The sequence below is a fragment of the Colobus angolensis genome, unplaced genomic scaffold, assembly GCF_000951035.1.
Source record: "Colobus angolensis palliatus isolate OR3802 unplaced genomic scaffold, Cang.pa_1.0 Scaffold37, whole genome shotgun sequence".
NCBI classification, from domain to species: Eukaryota; Metazoa; Chordata; class Mammalia; order Primates; family Cercopithecidae; genus Colobus; species Colobus angolensis.
Genome location: NW_012117043.1, coordinates 6,335,234 through 6,361,933, shown reverse-complemented (window position 1 = coordinate 6,361,933; position 26,700 = coordinate 6,335,234). Strand labels below are relative to the sequence as shown.

General features: G+C 50.9%; 1 protein-coding gene across 3 annotated transcripts in view; it reads left to right on the top strand.

Annotated features, from left to right (window-relative positions):
* Positions 1-26,700, top strand: part of MSI2 (musashi RNA-binding protein 2) — a 435,331-nt gene that overhangs the window by 369,111 nt on the left and 39,520 nt on the right. For 2 of the 3 annotated variants that reach the window (XM_011953723.1, XM_011953722.1), the window contains one exon: positions 6,174-6,248. In XM_011953723.1, coding sequence (XP_011809113.1) covers positions 6,174-6,248 — 75 coding nt within the window. Of the gene's footprint in view, positions 1-6,173; positions 6,249-11,025; positions 12,539-26,700 lie in introns of those variants that run through there. The other variant, XM_011953724.1, reaches the window with a different exon arrangement.

The window sequence follows — 26,700 nt, the reverse complement described above, 5'->3', positions numbered from 1 at the left end:
TCTCTGAGTGAGGAGACCGCCATTTGCCGTGCTGTGATGGAAGCCCTTGACTCTGTGATCAAAGACTGTTTCTCTTTCTTCTTGCTTCTTCCCTCGAAAGAGGTAGTGTGGCATCAGGCAAAGTGGAATCTTTTGGTAGGATGGCCTGACGTGACCCCATCACTCACATGGGTCGCCATCTCCACCGTGCACTTTGCCTGCGTATTAGTCCTGGAAGCACTACCCGTCCTCACCAACAGCAGTTTGGCTGATGAACTTGACTCATGCAGAAAAACACTTTCATTTTCTTAAAGTTAACTAACCAATGCAATTAGATGAGGTTTCCATGATTGAAACCTTTATCATTGAAAGAGTGGAAAAATAAATGGCACTTCTAGGGATTTTTTAGAAACGAGACTATAAACCATTAAAACATTAAAATTCATTCAGCCAGGCACCATTCTAGATGCTAAAAATGCAGCAGAAAACTAAGTCTCTGATTTCAGGGAGCTGACATTCTAGTGAAGGAGTCTGAGACAACCAGCACACTGGTCTGTAAATGACTTGGACTCTGTGGAACTAATTTTTAAATATCCTTTAAGATTTTCTCCATACTCTGGGTGGTCTCATCAGAGGGAGACTGATAAGCGTATAGTTGCACAGTTATTCTATCTTGATCTCGCTACAGACATCCTTGGGGAAAACCTACACCTGTTTTGGTTTTAGCTTTTACAGCATTTGACAGAATCACAGAATAATTGACCTGATGGGAATTCCTTAAAAGGAATGTAGAAGAGAAGAGGAGGCGTTATCCTTAGGCCAGGTCTCCCACCTTTGAGCCGGACAAAAGCAGAGTCACCTAAGATTCTTAGAAAAGGTCTTTTGCAGGCTGGTGCAGTGGCTCGTGCCTATAATCCCAGGAAGCCAAGGCACCTGAGTTCAGGAGTTCGAGACCAGCCTGGCCAATGTAGTGAAACCCCATCTCTACTAAAAGTACAAAAATTAGCCGGGCGTGGTGGCACATGCCTGTAGTCCCAGCTACTCGGGAGGCTGAGGCAGAAGAATTGCTTGAACCCAGAGGCAGAGGTTGCAGTGAGCCAAGATCATGCCACTGCACTCCAGCGTGGGCGACAGTGCAAGATTCCGCCTCAAAAACAAACAAACAAAAAGACAGTAAAGGTCTTTTGCAGCCCTTCAGACTTTGTGGCACAGTCTTGCAGCACCAAGAGGTGCCCACAGTTACCCAGCTCAATGTGATAGAATCTCTTTCATTTTTCTTAATGAAGGTGAACTTAATAAAAGCAAACACATGATGATTGTTGACATATTTGATTTCTCTGAGCCTTCTCTGCCCTCAGCCACATAATCCCACTGCCTTTAACTTTCTTGGCCTCATCGGGCACAGGCTGTTTATTTAACATGCTGATATGAGTGTTAAAGGAATAGCACATTGCTGAGCCCTTAAAGAAAAGCTTCACCCTGTCAGCTCAGAAACAGAGAGATGCTGATGATCAGCTAAAGCACATTAGCCAAAAGCATTCTTAGGTGCAGTCGTACTGAGAAGCCCCCCCGTGAAGTCCTGACTCAGTGTTCCCTGACATTAAGCCCCTCTGAAATGCGGGCAAAAAATGAATAAAGTATCATTGAGAACGGGGACTAGGAAGCTGTAATCTGCTGGCGTTCACTAACAGATCAAAAGATTGGAGATTGGCTGCAACTTAAAACCACACATCTAGACTCAATTTCCACCGGGATCTGGCTTTCCCAAAAATATCTGTTGAGATTATTCTCAAGGAAGTGTTCCTTTGTTTAGCCGCTTCCTGGGGGACAGAGGAAACTCAGAATTTAGCTCTTCACTGTCCCTGTAGAGCAGTGCAGTCCAATAGAACTTCCTGCAAGGGAGGGAGGGTCCTGTCTGCACTGGCCAGTATCACTGCCCGCCTGTGCACGGTAGCTGCTGAGCCCTTGAGTTGCGGCTTTTGCGACTGAGGAGTTGAAGCTTTCATTTTAGATAATTTTAATTAAATTTAAATTGGACAGCTCAGGTCTGGAGGAGCCCCTGCAACTCAGAGTGATTCTGGGGGCAAAGCATCTTTGTAGACTTTAGCCTTCACATCCTTGCTTAGGAAGGACTCTTGGCACTTGGTGTTTAGTCTGTTTGCAGACCTCATGGAGCCGATGTGGTGCCCCAGGCAGTGCTCTAAACATCGCAGCAGATCTGTCACACTCTGGCAGTTCCCTGGATAAACAGCCCTGTCTCTTGTCTCTTTCAAGTCTGGGGCCTGGTGGGAGCTGTTTTCCATGACTCTGAGTAGCTGAGTAACAGAGCCCAGGAGAGGATGAGTCATGGACCTGTCTAGAAGGGAAACATCTCTAGGGTTGCAGCAAAGATCTAGAACCAGAACCACAGTTTTGAGAACTTTGTCAGCATCCCCAAAATGGGGACTTAAAATGAACTCACTGGCAAATCCAAATTCTATTGTTGATTTCTGTATTTTGCTTCTACAATGGAAAGCCGATCTGCGAGAGAGGTGGTCACCCCGGCAGAAGCCTTGATTTGTTTTTTTTTTTTGACTTTAGTGACAAGAGATAATTACTGTGGGATTGATCAGGCGTCCAGAGTATTGGAGCAAATAAATTGTGCAGTGGCCAGTGCGGGAGGGGCCTGGCTGCTAATGGAAGTGGTGGCTGGGTCATCCCGCCGTAATGTGGCTTGATGGAGCGTCTGCACAGGTCTGCTGTAATGTGCTATTGATATGCAGCCAGCCAATTTCCCCCGTGTGGCTGGGGCTGTGAACCATTCGAGCAGAGCTGGGCTGCACAGCAGTAAATGAAGAGGAAAATTGAAGTAATGTCTTATTATAAATTTATGATTTCATCTGCCTGACCTAGAGGATGTTCAGTGATGGGGGTGGAGATAAGATCCCCCACTCTGGCAGATGCCAAATTCTCATCTTTGTGGTTTGGAAGACTGTAGTATTGATGTGTCCAGGAAGAGTGGGGGGAGACCCAAAGTTGGGGTGAACTTGACCATGCTTTTCTTCTTTCTTGTTGGAGCCTTGTGGGAAAGCCGGGAAGAAAGCAGATGTCATGGCATTGTATTGGTTGCCTAAGTGCAGAGAGAAACTGGCTGTTCTGCCACTTCCCACCCTCCCTGAGGGAAAGTGACACATGGGCTTATGCTTTTGCTGTCAGATTAACACTAAAATATTTAAGACCCCTAGCTCTGAAGTTAGAAGCAAAGGAGCCATTTTTCATCAGAAAAGCCCCTAGGCAGCCATGACTTGGCTGTTTGCATATGATCCGTTTATCAATATTGTTGAAATCATGGTATAAGAAATCTAGTACGAGATCTGATTTGCTAGCAGGTGATTAATTTGGAGGAGAACTGAGCTGCCCAGCCACGAAATAAATACGAAGGAAGGCGCCAGTATGCATGTGTCCATTTAAGGCATCTGAGCCCTGGCCTTTGCCGTTCTTCCTTCCTTCTTTCCCCATCGGGTTCCTGAGCTCAACATCCCCACCGGGCCCCTGCTCATTAGCTAGCAGTCAGTGCAGAGCTGCTGGGTTCTTCTGCCTCGCTTGGGCAGGCTTCTGCCAGTGAGTCACCAAGCGCTGGGAAATAAGCGCACGGGAAGCAGCAGGCGGCAAGACCCTGTGGAGGCAGAGACAGTTCCATTGGCCAGTGAGTGAGCTGTGACTGCAAATTTGGGAAGGTTCCGGGGGAAGCAAGGGAAAGGAGCCACAGCTGATCTCACTTGAGAATTTGGGCACATCACTGTTGCAAGACTTTCTACAGGTAACAAGACTTAAGCTCCAAGAGAAAAAGGAAGACTCCTATGTTAAGTCGGGTTGCTGTCACAGATTACCGTAGACTGGGTGGCTTATGAACAGCAAACATTTATTTCTCACAGTTCTGGAGGCTGGGAAGTAACGATCAAGGCGCTGGCTGATTCCATGTATGGTGAGGGCCCGCTTCCTCATATATGGCCCCTTCTAACCGTGTCCTCACGTGTTGGAAGGGGTGAGGGTCTCTCTGTGGCATCTTTGTTAAGCGCGCATTCATGAGGGCTCCACCTCATGGCCTCATCACAGCCCAAAGGCCCCACCTCCTAAGGCCTTAACCTTGGGGGTTAAAATTTCAACATAGAAATTTGGGGGAAACACAAACATCAAATCATAACAACCCCCAAGGACATGGTTGTGGGCCAGAGGCAGGGCTGGAACCCGGGTCTCCTGACTTCAGACCCGTGAGTTTCCGCTCTAGGTCTGGTGGCAGATCCACAGATCCTAGGCAGAGGCTACAACACCAACATCCACCAGGAAGTGAGGGACGGCGGAGCCCATCTCCGAGGCACAAAAGCTCTGAGTAGGCAGCAGGAAGACAAGCAGACTGTGACTCCTGTTGCCGAGTGCAGGCAAAGTGGAATTTAGTAAGTGATCCTTTTCCGTTAGCCCTCACTTGCAGGGTCACAAAGGGGTCAGTGTGATGTGTGAGAAGCCACTGAGCAGGTGGGTGGTAAGACCCCAGAGCTGTGTGTAGGGATGTTTTGAAAGGGGGTGCGTAGAAGGGCAGAGACAGCCATGGAAAATGCCACTGTTGCCCTCAATTGCCGGAGAGCCTGGAGGCTGCCATAAGTCCAGCCATCAAAGTCATTGCTTGCCATTGTTTTGATCACAAGCAACAGAAGCAACCCTGGCTGCTGTAAGCAGCAAAGGAGATTATTAGAAGGAGCTTGGGCAGTGCTGGAGAATTGACAGATGGCTGGAGAACAGGACTCAAAACAGGCAGGAACTGGGGGAGCTGGGTGGTCAGAGCCCCAGCCTTAGCCAAGGGGACAACTCAGGAATGACCTGGTCAGGGGGCCACTGTTGCCACCACTGGATGCCAGATTCTGCTGCTGACACCAGAATAAATTCAGAGCCAGTCCCTCCTCCTCTGCCCTACCAGCTCCAGAGGCACATCCCAAGGAGGGCTTCCATCTGTCGAGCCTAGGTTCATGGGCCTGCCTCCCAGCCTCCAACCCCAGGAAGAGCAGGAGGGAACCTTCTCAGCTTCTGTGATGAGGGGTGGGCCTCTCTCCAAGACTCACACACAGGGAGAGGCTCAGGGGCTGGGCAGCCAAAAACGACCACTGACATTCACCTCCAAGGTCAAAACGAAAGGCATGTTCTCGGTGGTTGGGTGGCCGTGGTGGCATCTTAAGCGTGTGAATGTGCTGAGGTTACACATATACTGAGTGGAGGGAGGTAGAGTGAGCCTGGCCCATGTGGCCTTCATTTAGCCTGAATCAGGCAGGGACGTGAAGAACGAAGTGGCCTGAGCAGTCACAATGACTCCCTGAGAGCTGAATGACACCTCACATCACTGGGGGTTAGTGACAGATCTGAGATGGTCACACCGGGCCCTGGACTTGCTAGCTGAGTTTCTTGTGTGCCCAATGGCCAGCCCAGTGGCAGTTTCTACAAGCGTCTTTCAGTGAACCACTCATCCCCTAGCTTGTCTGCTGAGACGGGGGTCTAGAAATAATACGCTTGCTGTGAAATGCCCATCCAGTCACACCGCACGGGGCTCCTGAGTTTGAGCTACACTTTGTGGTTTGCATCTTAACACACCCAGCCCCTCACCGTTCTCCAAAGATCCTGCCTCCTCTGTGGAGTGTCAAAACTGCGATGTGGGCCATGGCTCGTCAGGCCCAGCGTTTTCCAGAGGCCCAGGGTGAGCCCTGAGTTTGGCCGCTAAGCTGTGACTCCTGAGTTCCCATGCTCTGTCTGGTGCTGGCTCTGTTGTCCACTGCCTTGGGAGGAGGCATCACAAGGACTTTAATCTCCTACTGTCAATAGCTTTAAGGTAAAGTACATGCAGGGTAAGCTCTCCAAATGTCAGAGCCGGGCGCAGGCCTTGTGTTTGGTGCTGATGCATGGCATTTACTCTGAAGGTTCAGAAAAGTACATGGGCTTTGCAAGGTCTGGCTGCCCAAATACGGGTTAATTAGCAACAGCTGACAGCGGCGCCTCTGGCCACGGGAGAGAGGTGACCCAGGCCCTTGATAAAAAAAACCCTCATGGGAGACAAATTATTCTGTGAAGGAAAATAACTCGGGCTGTTCCTCATTGCCACCCTCCGTGAGATTTTACCCCAGACCTGAGGCGGCTGTACTAACAGGACTCTGATCTTTCTCTTTGTGTTCAAGGATACCCCAACTTCGTGGCGACCTATGGCCGCGGCTACCCCGGATTTGCTCCTAGCTATGGCTATCAGTTCCCAGGTGAGTGGCTTGGGCTCCCAGGGCTTTGGAAGCATAAGAGGTGTGCTGCATTTTGGGGGAGGTGAGAGGACCCCTAAAAGAATGCATTTCATACATGCATCCACTTGAAAATGACCTATACGTGATAAATTTCAAACCCACTGAAGTTCAAGACCAGGATACAGCTCAGCGTTTCTGATTAACTCAAGTATAACTCACTGGTGCTGGGTATTTGAGGATGGCAGCTTTTAAAGGGAAAGCAGGAGAACTAAGGCAAGAGGCCTCTCTCTGTGCTCACCTCCTTTTTCTGAAGCCTCTTCCAGGATTTTTCTCACTGGGGACTGAACTCTAGGCCCGGGGCTTTCTTTCACCCTCTACCACCCCTTGCCGGCCTCCCTCGCCTGCCTGATGTTTGATGTCTCCCCGCCCTTCCTTCTTTTCCTCCACTTCTCCTCCCGCTCGGTCCTGACTGCTGTGGCTTCGGCACCCTTCTGGGCTGTGTTGATGTTGAGCTGCTGGGGGTTGGGCTGCTGTCCATCTGGGTGGGCTGTTTAGATTCTCCTTTCCCTCTGCGTGGGTATCAAGACTTGAGGCAGAGCCCGTAGTGATACCCGCCACATGCCAGGGCTGTTCCAGCTCCAGGTAGCTGGCAGGCCTGGGAGCTCACCTGGAAGAAGCAGTGAGGAGACACGTGGTCTTGTAGGGATGGGGGAGGGACAATGAAGGAAGCCATGTTTTACAGGGTATGCTTTTTCCCAGCCTTTCTCAAATCTGGAATACAGATAAGAATATATTGGAGTGTGGCTGGGCACAGTGGCTCATGCCTGTAATCCCAGCACTTTGGGAGGCTGTGGTGGGTGGATCATGAGGTCAGGAAATGGAGACCATCCTGGCTAACATGTTAAAATCCCGTCTCTACTGAATATACAAAAAATAAATTGGCCGGGCATGATGGCAGGCACCTGTAGTCCCAGCTACTTGGGAGGCTAAGGCAGGAGAATGGCATGAACCTGGGAGATGGAGCTTGCAGTGAGCAGAGATCACGCCATTGCACTCCAGCCTGGGTGACAGAGCGAGACTCTGTCTCAAAAAAAAAAAAAAAAAGAATATATTGGGGTGTTTGGGGGTGTCCATGTGCAAAGGACAGCCGAGATTCCAGAGGAGGTGTTAGGGACAGTCTTGTCCACTGTGGGTTCTCTGCTGAGGGAGGAGGCTCCGTGGGGAGCTGGGCTGCAGACGGAGTTTCATCCCTGCCTTGTAGCCATGTCTAGACCTGGAGGTCTGGGAGTGTCAGGGTCTGAGATTAATTAGGAAGCAAAGGGAGTGAAGATGTGTCACTGGAAGATGGCGCCCTGACACTGATGACAGGAGGGCAGAGTGAGGGCTTGGCCTGGTCTTTGCCTCAGACCAAGCATTGGGGCGGGAAAGGTGCAGGCGGGCAGGTCAGGAGGCATTTGGGGGCACCTAGAGCTGTGCTCTATGGCAGACAGATCCCTTAACCAGCAGTGGAAGCCCCAAGCTCTTGTCCTGGCTCCGACACCACCTGGCCAAGTGGCCATGGGCAGATCACTCAGCTTCTCGGGCCTTACTTCCCTCTTTTGGAAAAGGGGGTCTGTGAGGAATGGTCTTTGGGGTCTGTGCCCCACTCTGATTGTGTGGGTCAGAGGGTGCGGGGAAGGCAGCCACAGAAGCGGAAGTTCAAGATGGAGGAGTTTGAGTGCAGGGGGCTCCCCCACCAGTGTCACCTAGGGCTGGAGCGGTTCCCCTATCTAGGAGGGGCCTCAGCAAGGCTCCTTGGCCTGCACTGAGGAAGCCATCCCCAAAGATGCCCCCCAGCAGCCGGCTGCTTCAGGATGGCCACAGGTCCCCAGACCTGAAGGAAGGAAGGGCACAGGCAAGAAGGACCACCACAAGAGAGGCCAGCACTCAACCAGCCACTGTCATTAGACTTTCCCATTTCCAGGCAGAGACCCCCACCAGGCACAGGCACACAGGTAGAAACTCCTTCTGGCGGGGTCACAGTATGCAAGGGGCAGGACCTGCATTTGGACCAGGCAGTCCGGGCCTTAACCGTCACCTTCCACTCTCTCCCTAGGGTCCATTTGTCTGGTACAATAACACTAGCCACAAGTAGCTACTAAAACTTAGGTTTAAATTAAAGTTGGCAATGCCTGTAATCCCAGCACTTTGGGAGGCCGAGGTAGGAGGATCACTTGAGGTCAGGAGTTCAAGACCCACCTGGCCAACGTGGTGAAACCCCATCTCTACTAAAAATATAAAAACGAGCCAGGCGTGGTGCCAGGCGTCTATAATCCCAGCTACTCAGGTGGCTGAGGCAAGAGAATCACTTGAACCCAGGAGGCAGAGGTTGCAGTGAGCCAAGATTGTACCACTATCCTCCAACCTGGACGACAGAGTGAGACTCTGTCTCAAAAATAATAATAGAAGAAGAAGACGTAAAAGGAAAATTTCAGTTCCTTTAAAAACACTGGCCACATTTCAGTGACTCAGTAGCCATGTATGGCAAGTGGCTATTGCCAGCACAGAATGCAGAACGGTCACCGCGGAAATTTCTTATGGGCTGGTATTGTTCCAGTGCTTAAAGGAAGGAGGGCTGTTATTGGGGGATGCATGGTCCACACACTTAAACATACACACCACTCCTCCCCGGAGAGACCCGTGGGGTCAGCACCCCTGTGCTTCATTCTCTGCCTGTCCTGCTCAGCCCAGAAGCTGGTGGCAGGTTCAAGGGGAGCTTTTCCTCTCACTTCCTCCCCTGGCTTCCCCTCCAGGGGATGGCAGGCACAAAGGTTCACACATCTCGGCCCTCCAAGTGCAGCACTGATCTGTGCACTCAGCCTGCACAACCTGCCCCCCTCCTTAATCAGGCTGCCATTGCCCCGAGTGTGATGCTAGTCCCAGGAGGTTAGAATTGAGGGATCTTAACATGGAATAATTCGGGGAAGACATCAATGTGGATCCCATGCTAAGGCACCTGTCTCATCAGAGGGCCTGCCCCAGGGCCCCCATGAGTTGGCTCAGGAGACATCTGGTAGAACTCTGCCTCCATGGCCTGCATCCCTGGGCCTGTCCCAGGCAGACGGATGCAGCAGTGACCAAATTGAGGCTGGGCAGAGTGAGATAGGGTCCCCTGGGTGCCCAGCCCTTCACTAAAGCCAAAGCTTTGGGAATTGGGAGGGTTGAGCTGAGGGAAGGAGGATAGAGTGGGGTTGGAGTGTTTATGCCCAGGGCCCATCTGTCATGACCACAGCCCCTGCAGCTTAATACAATCAGCTGGGTTTGAATGGGACAGAAATCAGGCATTACAATGTACAGACAGCAGCTTCCTGACCTTTGGGAGTTAGCTGCCCTGTTCTGTCTCAACCATCAAACTTTTATTTTTCCGTCCTTCCCACCTTCCCACTCATTATGGAAGCCTCTTGGTTCTTTTAACTAATGGCCAGAAAGGGGCCACCAGTGGCCACAAGAGTAAGGCTGCCTGCTCTCAGGAAGGGTAAGAGTGGAGTGGCCCTGAACTGGGAAGGGTGGCCCCGTGGCTGGGACGGCCCACCCCACTCATCTGAGGAGCCAGGCTGGGGTCGGAGTCTATTCCCCTCCTGACCCCCTCCCAGAGGAGATGCTCCTGATGGAGTGTGGTGTCTGTGCTTATCCCAGATGCCTCCCAAGTAGCCAAGTGTTTCCAGACACAAAGCCTAGGTAGGTCCATGTGTCATTCCAGTCAAGAGCGCAGGGAGTAGCTGAGCCCCTCTAGAACCAAACTTGATGCCTGCTGGAGTCACAGCCTCAGGGCCAGGGCTACAGAGAAGCTTTGGGATGCCCTGACTTCCATCTGTCACCTCATGCCAATAAGGAAGGTTTCTGGTGGATCTGGCCAAGGTGGCTGGGGTACAGAAGGGAGACCCAGAAATGGGGCAGCCCAGCCCTCTGCCCTCTCCTCATCCCCATCAGGTGGATTCTGCAGACCCCCGCCACACCCTGGGGATCCTGTGACTTCGTGACATCGCACAGCAGTCATGTCACCTCCCAACTGTCCCGATGTTTTCTTTGTGGTCTTTCTTTTCAGTGTCCTCACTGTATGCCCACTTTACCCACTTCCCACCTCCAGCCCCCCTCATGCTGTGCATGGATCCCAAACCTCTCCCAGCCCCTTTCTGAGTCCCCCTAGCAGGGCCATGCAAGACAGCTAGCTGGGAGAGATGAAAGCACGCCCAGGTCCTAGAGAGCTCCGAGACTCTTCATCCTGGCTGTTCTCACTCATAAACCAGGTAGCCTGGGTCCCCTTTCAGGAAGATGCAGTCTGATCCCCTTTATAAACGGTCCTCCTTTCCACCTGGATTTACCCTTTCTATGAACATCCATCTCATCTGGCTGGGGGTGCAGATATCACTCTTAGTAGAGCCTCATTCTGGCCATGTGACATGGGGCTGCAGGGACCTTCCTGGGCCACACACCTGGTGGCAAGTGGCACCTGGCTGTGCCCATCTTCAGAATTCTGTGAGAATAAATGTAATGTTCCTAGAGAAGGCTAGACACTGGATAGTTTTTAGAGTAGGGAGTAGTTCTTTTCTAGAAAGCCTGGGTGGTGACCAGCCACTCTGGGAACAGCTTCTGCTTCCCACATCCAGGTGTCCACCCCAGCCCGGAATTCGGATCAGGATCCCATCTTGAATTATCATGGGTTGTGATCAGGGATCTCCCCTGCTTCCTCTCTTTTCCCCGCTCTGGACTTCTCATTTCAGTTTAATCTGTTAATTTCTGTTCTTATTTCACTTTGCAGACTATTTGCCGATTTCACAAGACATAATTTTTATCAACTAGCTCTTAAGAGAGGCATAGCAAAGTGGGGTTTGCGACCATTTCTAGAGAGAGAGGACACAGTCCTGGCCTGGGCCGCCCCTGCTCCCGTCAGTGCTCACTGAAAGTCTGTCCTAACTGCCTGTTTGAATGAATGTTCTTTTTCTCATTTTTAATTCTTGGAAAAGACTCATGTCCTCATTTCTTCACTCAATTAAAAAAAGAAAATATTCTTCAGTCCCCTCCCACTTTGCTTCTCATGTGCATTGTGACCAACCCCACTTCCCCAGAATGTAACGGGGCCAGAGGGAAACTTCTCACAAACTTCATAGAGCCTCCTCAGGGGAAGTTAGGAAGAAGACATCAAATTTTTTTAAGTCATGACCAAACAGGCTTGTTGGGGACATTTCATGGGGTGAGCTTTGAAGTGCTAGTGGTCCAGAGGGGTTGCAAATACGTGACTTGGAGCACCTGTGTCTTATGATGGACAGCAATAAAGGTGAACACACAGAGACAGACTATTCTCTAAGAATGTGAAAAACCTAATCTGGAAGAGGAGCTATAGAAACACTATCTGACTATCTTTGTCTTTTGGGGCAGTGGCTGTTGCCATAATCACAAGTCTTGTCTGTCTTCGAGAAGGGACAGTGGAGTCACCCAGGTGCTACCACATGGCAGGCATGGTGGGCACCGATCCACAGTGGGCCCCGCCTTCCCCAGCTTGCCTCTCTGCCCATGCTGGCCTGGCCTTGCCTGCTGGCACCATTGGGGTGGGAGGGGGTGAAACACAGGGGGCCCATCCTGATCAGGCCCCATCTCGAGGCTGGCACTTCTGCCCATCACCCTTAGAAGGATCTTTTCCCATGCCTGACTCCCTCCATTTCCCTGACTGAAATACACCCAGTCTCTTGGATTAATGACATACCACTCAGTTGGACCTCAAGAGTCACCGTGTTGTTTGTGCTGGTAGTTTGTGAGAAGTGACCTGCGCACACGCTTCCATTTGATGCATTTGATGTGAGTGAATCCATACCTTTGAATGTCATTGTGCTCGAGACCCTACATGTGCAGTTTGGCTCATCTCATTAAAGATGCTTGATGTAATAATTGGTTAGTTTCCTTTTATTTTCCCACAGGCTTTTCCATGAGTATTTTTTTTTTTCAAAGAACAAATCTGTATGGCTTTCCCCCTCCCCTCCATATTTTGTTTTGCTATGAATTGCTTTGCTTTGGTGAACTTGTCCTGGTATGCTTGCCTCACAAACGTTTTAGCCATTGTGAATTTTCTTCATCTCTGTATATAGTTCATCTGTGCTTCTTCCTGATGACGTTTTATTTTTTTCCCCTGTAAGCAACCGAGGTAGAAAAATAAATTGTTTACCACGGACATGCTGTGTGCTGCCGTCTCTTAGCCTGACAGTGTCCTGTTCTCGCTCCGGGGGAGGTGAATGCACGGAATAACCAGCACCGATGACAGCCCTAGTGCAGTTTCTAAAAGCATGCAGACTCCCCCTGGCTGCCGCCTGTTCCCAGCCCTCCCCGCTTCCTGGCGTCCCCTATACTTGCTTGAGGTGGTCTGTCCTTGAGCAGAGCGGCAGAGCATCTGCATGCACCAGCTGCACAGTATCGTCCCGATGCTCCTTCCTCTGCCATGGCTTCCCTCTCGAGTGAAAATGCCACATGCATCTGGAGCCCCTCACATCTGTCTGTGCACTAGGTGTGTGCGCACCCTTGCCCTTGCGCACACGGGCCTGCGTGTGGTTGTGCACGTGGCCTGCTTTCCTGACTCCCCAGAGCACTGCAGGTGGAAGAGGCACCAGTGTACAGTGGGAATGTTCTTAGCTATGAAGCCGGAGGACCTGGTTTCCGGGTCCCACTTGGCCACTTAGTAGCCATGTGGCCTTGAGCAAGTCAGGTACCCCTCTAAGCCCTGGAGATAATGAAAGTGCCCAGTTAGTTGAGTTGTTAGAATTAAGGGATAACATGTGCATGAATGTGCCTTGTAAGTTGGGAAGTGCTATAAAACTGGAAGTTTTAGAAATAGTGGGCGTTGATGTTCTTACTAAGTCAGCTCTCCACAGTGGTTTTCCCATTTTTATCCCCCATGATGGATCTGTCATCAGTGAAAGGAATGATACAGGATTCCTACGTGAAGCTAGAGACTTGCTAGGACTTCCTGCCTACCCTCACGCCCCATCCTTTCTCTTCCCTCCTTGCCCATTTTGCTGATCACCAGGTACGGAAGTAGGTATCAGACATCTAGACATGAATAAGCCTGACTCCTTCAGATGCTCTTGGGCTAGCCAAGGGTGAGAGAAGCAGTGATAAGACCAATTGAACATCATAAGACAGGCACTTTGCTAGAGAGAAGGATGGTCTGGCTAGGCATAGTGGCTCATACCTATAATCCCAACACTTTGGGGAGGTCAAGGCGGATGGATTGCCTGAGGTCAGGAGTTCAAGGCCAGCCTAGCTAACAAGGCGAAACCCCATCTCTACTAAAAATACAAAAAACAGCCAGGTGTGGTGGTGGGCACCTGTAGTCCCAGTTACTTGGGAGGCTGAGGCAGGAGAATTGCTTGAGCCTGGGAGGCGGAGGTTGCAGTGAGCCAAGATCACGCCATCGCACTCCAGCCTGGGTGACAGTGAGACTCTGTCTCAAAAAAAAAAAAGAGAGAGAGAGAGAGAGAGAAGCTGTCTCTGCTGTAAGGGTGCAAGGGTGGGCTGCTTGCCCAGAGTGCCCTCTAGAGAAGGTGACACCAGAACTGGGTCTCAAAAAGCCAAATAGAATTAACCAGGTAAAGAAGGAAAGGAAGTATATCCCAGACAGAGAAATAACATGCTTAGACATTGAATCAGATAGTTTTAAGAAAGAAGAGAAACACAAAAGTAATAAAACACAAAATAATAATGGACTAAACAAAATCAGAATTAATTTGTCTCTCATGTAAAAGAAGCCTGGATGTGGCTCCATAATACTCATGGCCTGGGTTTCTTCTCTAATCTCATTCTATCCTCTTCAGCATAAGACTCCACCTCATAGTCTAAGAAGGCTGCTCAAACTCCAGCCATCACATATTCATCCCAGAGGAATACATCTCTTCCCTTTAGTAATGCTTCTTAGAAGTCATGCAGGACATTTTGCTTAGATCCCATTGGTCAGAACTTGGTCACATGACCAGTTTCAGCTGCCTGGAAACCTCAGAAGTGTCTTTTTTTCCAGGTAGCCGTGTGCTCAGCTAAAAATAAAGGATTTTGGTACTAAGAAAGAAGAGTGTAATGGCTACTAGTAGACACTTAGCAATTTCTGCTACACACCTGAGAGAGGAAGCATTGCAGGTCCCACGGATTGAGTAGTTCAGTGGGAGCTAGCAGAAGCATCTTGGGTGGGAGGAGAACTACAAGGCTGGAGCCATGGTGGGCCTACTGAGTCAAGTTTAGGATGTTAAATTTGATCCCCAAATAATATGAAGTGCTTAGAGATGATTTCACATACAGAAGTGATGTGGTTGAGCTTCCATAGTGAGTCAGAGGAGTTTGGAGAAGTGAGGGGCCATGAGGGTGAGTCTCGAGGATTGTCCCTTCTCTCTGCACCCCACCTCCTCTCCTCTCCGCACCCCACCTCCTCTTCTCTCCACCTCGTCCTCTCTTGGCTCCATCCCTATCTCCCTGCCTGGGGCTGGCTAGGGGTTCTTTGAGCCCTGCAGTTCTACTGGGGACAGCAGAGTTAATATGCCCTAACTGCCAAAAGGCCTCTGGGCCAATATTTTGACAACCAACATTCACCTCAGCCACAGAGCACTCGGGGTGGCCAGGAGGCCAAGCTAACATCTCATGGCTTGGTGCTCAAGCCTCCCTCCCAGGATACTGTGTGCAAACTGCAGGGGCAGCGCAGGTCCCCAGGCAGGGAGACCCTTCCCCAGCCTGCTGAACTTGAACTCTGGTTCTCAAAGTGCCAGTTTGTGCTCCTACCTCTTCAGCAACAGAAAACAGGTTTGCTCTTGGGTGCTGATGCTGACTGATGAGTACTGGCTTCCTGGAGCACTGGCTTCAGAATGATGGTGAGGCCAAGTCCTAGCTCAGCAGAAAGGACGGCTGTGATTAGCGATGCGGCCAGTTGCTGCACCAGGAAGAACTCACGGCCTGTCTGCCATATAGCTTGCCTTCTGTATTTCTGTCCAATGATGGTTCTTTGGTGCCAAGTGAGTTTCAATCACTCTAAAAGATACGCCGGGGAGTGGGGAGGGTTGGTGTCTGAGGACAGAGATATGCTAGCTTAGGGATATCCTGTTCCTCTCGGGGGAAGCCGCTGTAGTCCATTGTCTGTAGGGCTGCTTGCAAGGTAAGCTTCAGTCAAGTCATGGGTCTTTGAGCAAAGGCAGAGGCTTAGTGGTCTGTCTTAGCCTGAGGGGTAGAGCTTGGATGTGGAAATCAGAGTGAAGGGAACCCAAGTTCTCAGGAGTTGGAGGAGCTGGCATAAGCAAGGTGACCAAGAGAGAAGCCTTGGCCATAGGCAAGGGGCTGCATCCTGAACCTGCTGTCACCCACCTGCCAGATCTGTCTGGTCATTGACATTTTGCAAAACATTCAAAAATACTGCAGCTGCCATGCTCAACGCCTAGGACCCTGGCTGGGAATGGTAACCTGGGCCACAAGGGGAGGCAACTTCAGAGCCCTTCCATCCACCCGCTCCTCTAGCCCACCCAAGTGGCAGAGACCTCTGTGGTCCGTACCCACGCAGGAGAGGGGAGACCCCTGGTTGCGCTCTCAGGGAGCTGCTTCCTGCCTTGGCGTCTCCTGCGTCCTGCTCTTTCTGGCCCAGTTCAGTGAGAGCACAGAGCCCCCTCCCCAGGCTCTGCAGTCTTGTCTGGGGAGGCGATTCCAGGCTTGCCTGGACGGCCCCTCATTTTCCTATAAGTTGAAACTCCCTGTTTCCTCCTGCTTCAGTTTTTAAGGGGCTCTTTCCTCATTTCCTGCCCCAGAAATGCCCTCACTGGGACCCCTGACAGACCCTCAGGCTCTGCCTGGTGCATGCTTCTGGTTGGCTTCCAGAATGGAGCCCAACCAGTGAGCAATGGCTGGTTTCTTGCTAGTAGGGAAACAGATCTTGAAATACCAAAACAGGCTAGTCGGTTTCCCAGATAGGCTGCCATAAGCATGGACTTGTGCGTCCAGGGACCCTAGCTAGATGTTGCAGCACTGTAAACAGAAATGCTCCCTGTCAAGGAAAGCCCTCCTGACACAGCAGCCCCCACACATCTGTCTCATCACCAGCCCTCTAATCTGAACATCCCTTCAGCCCTCGAGCCATGTCTCTAGGGATTACCCCTTCCCAGATTAGATCCACAGCCAGATTTCAAATCACAAGCCAGCTCCCTAGTGGCCAGCCCACTCCTGCACCACCTGGCCCTGTGTATACTTGGGGCTTATCCTCTCATTTGAATATTAAAGGCAAGCTTAGTCAGGAAAGCATGTCTGCTGCTTTAAAAGAAGACGGAGAAGTAAAATTCAGTGGCACACCCCAAACCCAGACCAGCCACGGCACGAAGCTCGTCAGGGCTGTGAATATGTTGCCACGTTCCTCCCTCGGCGTGGAAAATCAGGAGTTGACTCTATTCCCAGATGAAAGCAGAGCACAGTGCCTAATAGGCACTTAATAAACGTTTGCAGAAATGAATTGGAGCAATCTGAATTGACGAGAATTGCGGGTTTCACTTTCGATCAGCTTTCTGTGCCTCTTGAAGCTCCTCTGCATAAATAAAGGGAAATGTGAGTAAGTGAATGCTCAGCTCCCCATGGCACAGCCCAGAGCCCCGTGTCCTCAGGCGGGAAGTCAGGGGACTAAGTTCTTGCCCTTAGCTTGCCAGGAAAATAAGGCCATCTCTAGACCTCAGTTTCCCCATCTGTCAAATGGGGTTATTGATCCTTCCTCACAGGTTGTTGAGAGGGTTCATGGGACTGGGAATGATCTAGTGCTTTAGAAAAGGTTAGTGTCGTGACCAAGGAAGGCAGCCCGGCCCAAGGAGCAGAGGGCCCCGCCAGCTAGGACAGGATGGCAGCAGTTGCAGTGAGGGAGGCTGCAGGTGACCCCACACCTCATCCTCTGTGGACTGAGGCCTCGTGCCCACCAGATCTCATTTTCCCCCACCCCCCACCTGCTTAGGTCCCTGTACCACCAGCCTTACAAAGTCCCCATTAAGTCTGCTAGCAGGAACTTAATCACCTTTCTTCAAGCCCTTCAGTTTTCATTTCCATCAGCAAAAAGCAAGTGAAAGGCTGCAACTTAGAAAACAAAGCAACAACAAAAAACTGTAAATTACTCAGCATGTGAAATTCTAGGCAAAGGGCAGTGCCAGGCCTGAGGTCCGGGCAGCTCGTGCCTTCTGACAGCCAAGGACAAAGCAGAAGGCAAAGGTGTGTCCCTCACCTGCTCCTCTCCAGGCTGAAAGGAATCCTGCACAGAAACTTTTTTGCAGAGCCCTGGTCAGCTTGGATCCCCTGCCCCTGAGAGACCCCAGCCAACTGGGTCACTGCCTCTGCTCTCTGTCTCTTCAGTTGGGGCAAAGGCACATCGTCTGCAGAGAGCTGGAGACGGTCATCAGCACACGACCCGAGACAGGGCCTTCTGGGGCACAAGTATGCTGAGCAAGGGTGCAGGGAATTCAGAGCCTGGAGGAGCATCCCACGTGCGGCCAGATGTGTTCCTGAGTGATTGGAGCAGCTGCACAGGATGCAGAGGGAGCTGTTGACTCTGCTGCTGAACAGCCTTCAGGAAGGGACGAGAACTTAGTCCATTCTGGTGACTGTAATAGAGCACCATAGACTGAATTGCTTATAAACAACATAAATTGGCCAGGCACAGTGGTTCACTCCTATGATCCCAACACATTGGGAGGCCAAGGCAGGAGGTTTGCTTGAGGCCAGGAGTTTGAGACCAGCCTGGGCAACATAGTGAGACTCTGTCTCAGCAAAATATTTTAAAAATTAGCCAGGCATGGGGGCGCACACCTGTAATCCCAGCTACTTGGGAGGCTGAGGTGAGAGTTCAGGGTTATAGTAAGCTGTGATTGTGCCCCTGCATTCCAGCCTGGGTGACAGAATGAGACCTTGTCTCAAAAAAAAAAAAAAAAAAAACCATAAAAATTTCATTTCTCACAGTTCTGGAGGCTGGGAAGTCTGAGATCAAAGCACCAGCAGATTGGACGTCTGGTGAGGGCCGCTTCCTGGTTCGTAGACTGCCATTTTCTTGCTCTGTCCTCACATGGTCTAAGAGGTGGCCAGCTCTCTGGGGTCTCTTTTATAAGGGCGCTAATCCCAATCATGAGGACTCCACCCTCATGACCTAATCACCTTCCAAAGGCCCCACCTCCTAATATCATCACCTTGAGGGTGAGGATGTCAACACAGAAATTTTGGCAGGGACATAAGCATTCAGACCATAGCGGGCAACATCCAAGCTGAGGTTTGGAGCACACATAGAAGTTCGCTAGGCAGATGATGAGGAGAGGGTGTGCCACCTTGAGGACCAGCAGGAGGCCCAAACACGATGTGTCTTCCCTCCCTCGCATTCCTGCCTCCATGGATTTCCCATCGGGGGAGAGGCTGTCCTAGTACTTGGGCTGAGACAGCCGGACCACAGGTTTCAGCATTGGGAAGCCAGTGCCACTCTTCCCAGACCCAGGGAATCCCGGACATACACTTGGTGAGCCTGGAATGCTGACCCCACCTTTGCCATAGGAGGCTGTTCCCCTGCTGGAGCCTTTGTGCATATGGCTGTGCAGCCCCGGTGGGCTCTGGATGCCAGCTGGCCAGGGCTGGCTGCCTTTGAGGTGGGAAAGGGAGAGGCAAGTGTAGCCTTCTGTTCCTCCCACTGAGGCCCTGCTGCCCCACCCTGAGTCTGAGCAGGTGCTTGGCTGCCCTCAGGACATGCCTGGTTTTGCAGGGAAAGGTCTGAGGCCAGCCCCACAGTTCCTTTAGTGGTACCTGCTTAGGGATTCTACAGGCTTTCTCCTGACCCCCAGGACCAGCTTTGAAGGTGCTGGGATTCAGGTAAGGCCAGGAGCACCTCTCCCCATCCCCCTGTGTCTATCCTGCCTCCTCCACCCATCCATCTCTCCATTCTTCCTTTAGGCATTTAGCATATAGTCACCAAGCACTGTGTCACAGGCCCTGCCCTGGATGCGGGGGACACAGTGGTGAATGAGAGGTGGATCCCAGCCTGCTCATTGGGGACAGAGCAGCAAACAGGATTCCACTCTGGTGGAAGGACCCAGGAAGGCTTCTCTGGTCCAGCCCCTCCTAGAGGAGGTGGAGGGAGCTGGACAAGACCCTGTTTCGAGGGCAGCACATCAGGGCAGGAGGGCACTGGGAACCATCAGTCCAGCTGACCAGCACAAGCACTGGGGCTCCGGGCTGCACGTTCATGCCTGTGGTGACCACCTCACGGGGCAATGGCCACACCAGCTGCTCCTCCCTGGCCCCCGCAAGCCCTCAGCTCCAGCTGTCAGATTAACCCACCAGAGTCAAGCCTGCACTTCAGATAAGACATACCCCATCACTCACAAGCGAATTATCAATGTTATCTATTAAAGCCCTTTGGATGCGAAATGCCATGTAAATTAATAGGATTTTAGAATAGGAAGGCACCAAAGGGATTTCTCAGCTCCGCCACAGTTATTACCTTGGGCGATAATAATAAAAATAGAAATAAATGTTATTATTCCACTTACCGAGCAACAGATAACCGTCCTGAGCGCCCAACGCCATCATCTCACTGAATCACTGATCTTCACTGCAGCCCTAGGAGGAGGTATCGGTAACTGGGTTTACAGAGGAGGAAAAGGAGGCAGAGAAGGAAGTTAAGTAACTTGTCTTTGGTCCGACAACTAGTCAGTGTGGGAAATGGGATTTAACCACCATTGTGTACTGTTTTCTTTAACCTCTCTGGAGCTAGAATTCTTCATCTATTACATGGGAATAGTAATGTCTTCCTTGTAGTGTTGTAGCAAGGACTGACGGAGATGATGCAGAGATGCTCCATGACCATGAAAAGTGCTCAGATGGGGGCTGCTGTTGCGTTATCATTAGTGTAATGACTATTTTCTCATCATCAACACCGAGCCTTTCCATTTTACAGGTGAGGAAAGTAAGGAATAGAGAAGACTGTCCTCCCATCCACCTTTTCAACAAGGGCTGGAGGGTAGTGGTATGAACTACTGGCTATTGACGTTTTTAGATATTTCTGCACTAGCTGGTAAATGACTTCTGCCCTGAGCCAAAGTGCCTCCCCACCATGCTGGGCTTTCCCCTAAGACTCCCTGACTGCTCCACAGTCTACCAGTAAAAGGATTGGTGCTCAGCATGGCGGTGTCTGCCCTTCAACATCTGAAACATCGTCACTCGGGAGACAAAAGTGGTGGAACATCTAGGGAAGGGGATTTAAGATCACAGATGTTTATCGACTCACGGAGCTAGTGATGGGGCCAAAGTAGGAAACCGCATCCAGGGCAGGGCCTGTGGCATAGTGCTTGGTGACTATATGCTAAACGCCTAAAGGAAGAATGGAGAGATGGATGGGTGGAGGAGGCAGGATAGACACAGGGGGATAGGAAGAGGTGCTCCTGGCCTTACCTGAATCCCAGCACCTTCAAAGCTGGTCCTGGGGGTCAGGAGAAAGCCTGTAGAATCCCTAAGCAGGTACCACTAAAGGAACTGTGGGGCTGGCCTCAGACCTTTCCCTGCAAAAGTCAGAGTGCTTGAGACTTGAGCGTTTGCTGTCCTGGTCGGCAGAGGTGAGGGCCATTGGACGGGGGTCTAGGATCCTGCTATGGCGGATTCATTGAAAAAGTGCATGTGGCATGAAGCTGGGGAGAAAGCAGGCGTGGAGAAGGAACCCAAAGAGAGTTTAAGATTTCGGGGTCTCAGCAAGAAACCCTGTTGGAAGGAAGCAAAACTGTGACTCTCTCTGGCAATTGGGTGTCTGAAGTTTTGGGTACAGGGAGAAGTGTAAAAAGCATCAGAACAGGGAACTCTGGAAAGATCAATGGTCAGAACATTCGTACTTTGTCCTGACAGCCATTGGTGGTAGATGAGAGAGTGGCTCAAAAGTAGAAATTGCCATTGTTACGAGAAGTTAGGGAAGAGAAAGGTGTGATGGGAAAGAAGAACTCTCCAGATAGTTTGTTGATGCCTCTTTAGAAACTGGAATCCCTTCACCTTGAAGGTCTCGGTCTGGATCTCAGAAAGACAGGCAGATAGATGTTTGTTCTGTGGGGAAGTGGGTGTCCCTGGCCTATCGAGGAACCACAGGCTGCTGGCACAGGGTAGCAAGGGCTGGCTTTGGAATGAACTCCATGTGGACATTCTCTCCCTTGAAGTCCTGCTGGCCAGACAGTGATGCTGAACCAAGCGTCCTTGTAGGGCCAGGAGCTGGCGTCGGAGCCCTTGTAATGTGTCAGCCATTCCTGATGCTAGCCGTCTGGCCAGCATTGCAGCGAAACCCACATCATCCCCAAGGCCCTGGATGGTCAGGCCAATGATGCCTGAGGCTGGAACTCTCCAGGACCTCTGAAGTCAGGGATCTGTCCCCTGCCCTCATGTCAGTGGCTAGTAACTGGAAAGAATTACCTGTGTCTTGGTCATGTGTCCAGGGCCCAGCTCAGTAGTTTTTTTTAACTGAATTGAATCAAAGTGGTGAGACCTTTGGGGGTATGTCAAGATCATAGCTATGGGAATACCTCCATTTTCTTTCTCTCTTGCCACTTGATCTTGGAGAAAAGGATTCATTGGAATGGCCGCTCCTATACTCTCATCCCTGAGGACTGAGTCTTCCGAGTGCTCCCTCTGTCTTCAAGTGGCGTTTGGTGTAGCCACACCCAGGTCCTTGAGCTCAGCTAGAAGACCCTAGAGCAGACACAGCCAATGCCTGGTTCCAAGCTAGAAGGGTCCGAGGCACAGGTCCCCCACCTTCTTCCTGGAAGAGTGAGCCACAGCCTCCTTTAGCCCAGGCCCAGCTTACCATTAGCCAGTTGTCTCTCCTTGGGCAGTTGATCTGTGTGCAGCCTGTCCTGGGACCCCAGTCCCATAAATAGAGCCTCTTTGCTGTCCACTGCTAGCAACTCTAAGCTCCATGAGGGCAGAGACTGTGTGTGTGTTGTTCACTGCTATGATTCTAGTGCTTATAACCGAGCTTGGCCTGTAGTAGGCACTCAGTATTTACTGAGAGGGCACAGGGCTGAGAATGGGTCTTGAGTTATCAGTTCTGCTGCAGCTCACTGCGGAAGTTCTGGGCGAGTGCAGGTACTGAATGCTAGGCCCCAGCCCTCTTTGGGGAGGGATTTAGTGATTCAGGGGTAGAACAGACCCAGGGAGAAGGATACTGGGCCAAAGTCCCCAGATAGAGCTTTCTGCTTCCTGCCTCCCAAGAGAGTCGCAGGACACAAACTACCTACTGCAGTGTTCTCAGCTCCAGCTGCAAGCTGGAATTCCTGGGAGAGCTTTGGCAGTTTCTGTTGCCCTGGTTTAACCCCAGACAGATTATATCAGAATCTCTGGAGGTAGGGCCCAGGTTGTATTTTTCAGGCTCCACAGGGGATTTCTATGTGCAGCCCAGGTGGAAAAGGTACCCTACTGGAAGAGGGGAGGCAGGAGGAATTTCTGTGGAATTCGCTGTGGGCCTGGAGCACCCCCTAGGGGTGGGATGAAAATGCCCCCTCTCGGAGAGACTGGGGGCAGGCATGAGCTCTCCCTCCACAGCCCAAGACTCCACGTCCTGTTCTGGAGACAGGTTGAGGTCGAGACCAAAGCCCATTCTCAAGCTGCAGAATCTGTTTGCCAAAAACAAGATCCAATGTCACGAAAGGCCCCGCTGCGGGCAGCCAGGGAAAGGTCTCTCCCTACTCCTGGTCCTCTGCTGGGTCCATGGGGTGGGACAGGTGCTTCACTCTGCTTCCTGAGTGCTTCCCATCGCAGGGAACCTGCGGACAGACATACACCTTCCGCTCCTGGCTGGGCCCCTTGGTTCCGCTCTTGCCTTTTCTGAGGATTTCTTTGTTGCTTCCCACAGGTGCTGCCTAACTTCTATTTTATGCTTCCACAAACCCACTCATCCGATCAGAGGTGTCCAGACAGAAACACTTTCTGAAACCTAACGAAGGTTTGACATTGCAGTGCACCTTCCTTTTAGTCCTATCAGTCTGAAGAGTTACACACATATCTTTTTAAAAATTAAACTAAACAGCAGCTGTATTAAAAATTATCTGGGGCAGTTTTGTGCCATCCCTGTGTTTTAGGAACTAACACCCTTAGGGCTCTTGACTGTAGGACCTCTCTCCTTTAGGCAACGGGACCAACCTGAGCTGCCAACCTCTCACCCTTCCCAGCAGACAGGCCTGGCCTTCACATTTGGCCCCTCTCCAGAGGGGCAGATGACAGGTTCCACATGCCTGTCATTTTCCCAGCTGCAGCTGAGGGCGAGGCATTTCCAGGCCATACACTCACTCCCCACCACCCCCTTCCCCAGCCAGCAGCCCCAGCCTTCTCCTCTGTCCGGGGGTCCCCGCGGGAGTGATGTGTTGGTACCCTTGGGAATGTCAGACTTTCTCCCAAAAATATGTGTTTAAAACAGATTCCTATTTTAAATGCCAAGGACGCCAGGGTAAGTTTTTTTTTTTTTCAAATGGAAATACATCTTTCAAACCAAAATGTGACAATCTGATCATGTAAATGTGTCCCTTTGGTTATCAATTGTTCCTCCTCTTTATACTCTCTGTTCTGATCTGAGTCCCTTGGTCCTCCCACTCCAGACATGTGCCATCCACCTTTTTTCCACTCTCGCCCCTTTGCAGCCTCCAGCCACTGTCTTTCTCTGCATGGAAGTCAGGGCTATGGATTTCCTTGGAAAGAACCAGCCCTGTCGCATCAGGCTGGTCTGCCTGGGAGGTGGGAGCATCCTGGGCCAGCCAGGATGACAGATGGCGGTGTTTCCAAACTCTCGTAGGACATGTTTCCTACATTCTGGGTGACAGTTTCTTCTTTTGGTTGCTTATTTTTTAGTGTTTGGATTCGGTGAAGCAACATTGGGTTTAGCCAAGAATGTTTGAACCATCTATAGAAATTGCTGCTGGGGAGATGCGGGCGTGCTGGGGAAGGGGGTGGAGAGTGCTTTAAGCAAGCACAACATAGGAAAAATTGTTTCGTAATGGACCATTCAGGGCCGGTGATGCATATTACGAGAGAGTCTTTTATAAAGATTCCCCTTAATCACACCTGTTGGAGCCAGAATTCTCTCATCTCCTCCTTTGAGAGAGGCACAGAGGAGCCACTGACTCATCCAAGATCACAGCAATAAGTAGCAACTGGACCAGAACCATTCCCCAGGCAGTCCACTCCCAGACCAGTGTCTTCTCAGACCAAGAAGGCAATGGGAGGCAAAGAAAAGGGTTCATGACGTAATACTCCCCAGCCCATGGGACAGACAGCAGTTCCCTTTCAGTGGTAACTAAAAACAAAGACCCCAAGGCTTTCTCTAAATCAAGGGTTCTCTGCCTACACTGTGCATCAGAATCACCTGGAAGGCCTTTAAAAGAGCAGAGACCCAGGTCCCACCCGATTCTGTGGGCGGGGTTGGGGCCAAGGTTAAAGCTCCTCCAGGCTAGACTGAGAACACTGCACTGAGTGGAGACATCGCATTGGCTCTCCCAGGGGACCGGCCACAAGAGTTAGCACCACGCCTGTATTCTCAGGAGCGCCTTTGCTTCTGCAAAGTGGAGGGGCTGGCAGACTGAAGATGTGTGCCACAATTTTCCTTTTTTTACAACCTTGGGCTGTACACTGGTGTCATCTGGGAAGTTTTTTGTTTGTTTGTTTGTTTGTTTGTTTTGAGACAGAATCTGGCTCTGTCACCCAGTCTGGAGTCCAGTGGCACAATGTTGGCTCACTGCAACCTCCGCCTGCTGGGTTCAAGTGATTGCCTCAGTCTCTGGAGCAGCTGGGATTGCAGGCACCCGCTACCACACCTGGCTAGCTTGTTTTTATTTTCAGTAGAGACAGGGTTTCACCAGGTTGGCCAGGCTAGTCTTGAACTCCTGACCTCAGGTAGTCCTCCCATCTCGGTCTCTCAAAGGCATGAGACACCACACCTGGCCCTGGGAAGCTTTTAAAGGTCCAGGTGCCAAGGCTGCTCTGCAGACCAAGTAATCAGAATCACAGGGGTGGAACCCAAAACTCAGCATTTGTTAAAGCTTCCCAGGTGGGTCCAGTGAGCAACCAGGGTTGAGAATCAGCACCCATACAGAGCAGGGCGCTCCAATTTGCCATAGTTGTGTCCCATCTGCTGGATGAATCATGTTTCTGGACCCCTCCAGGGGCGTTGAATGTGCCCCCCCTGGGGTGGAGGATCGTGGGGCTAGGGAGGCTGCTGCTTGTAGGCAGTGCTGCCTTTCACCTGCAGTGTACCCAGAGCAATGACTCCCAGCTCATACCTTCATCCACTGCATCAGAGCATCCTGACCATCATCAGCTGATGCTCATTGACAGCCTTCTGTGGGGAAGACTCTGGGCTTGGGTCCTAAGTGGGACATGTGATTGAGTCCCTGCCCTAGAAGAGTTTGTCACCCGGCAAGAGAAATAAGATATGCACACAAAAATAACTGTGCTTAGGTAAGGAAGAAGCTGGTAGATGCCAGAGAAGCAATAAAAAGTGAGTGTGGTATCATATAATCATCACAAAACCCCCAAAACCCAAAAGCACCATTGACTTCTCACTTAAACTGGATCTTCACAACTCCGAAAAGCCCAGCGAAGTGTCTCACCCACTGTCAGCAGGTGGGTGGCATCTTTCACTTAGATGAGTCACCAACCCCAGAGCTGTGTTAGCACCAACCTCAGAGGACTTGGGTTTATCATCCTCCTCCCCACAGACAGGCTCAAGCAGGGTCTGAGATGAAGGGACTTTAGAGGTCATCTGTTGCAACCTCCTTGCAACAGAGAAAAGTTACACAGGTCCCAAAGAAGTGAAGTGTCGCGTCCAACTGCACAGAAAAGCAGGGACAGCCAGGGCTGAAGACTGGGCTTTGAGGCCAAGCCAGGTGATTCTTCTGTTATCCCACTTGAAGGGCAGAGGAACTCCATTCTAGCAAGAATGGGTCTTCGAGTCTGACTCCCATTAAACATGACAGTTCTACAAGCTGTGGCACTTGTTCATGCCTGGAATTCCACCATTAGTGCAATTTCTTTTTTACCCAGGCATCCTCTTCTTGAATATAAGGTTCCCAAACAGGAAGAGCATAATACATTCCTAGTACCTAAGTTCCAAGTGGCGAACCTATAGCTCTCAGGCCCTCTGAGATTTGATCAGCAAAATGATTTTCTCTTTTCTGCTGGATTTACTAACACATGGTAGGTATTAAGCCACTAGGGTCATGCCTGACCCCTTGACCCACTTGTCATTGTTAGAGCTAAACAGAATGTGTATTCTAATTTTGAGCTATGTTAGCTCCACTAAAATGATGCTATGAAGTTGGGACGTTATGAAGGATACCAGACCACTGTTATCAATAAGAAATTCAGGCCAGGCATGGTGGCTCACACCTGTAATCCTAGCACTTTGGGAGGCCAAGGTGAGCAGATCACCTGAGGTCAGGAGTTCAAGACCAACCTG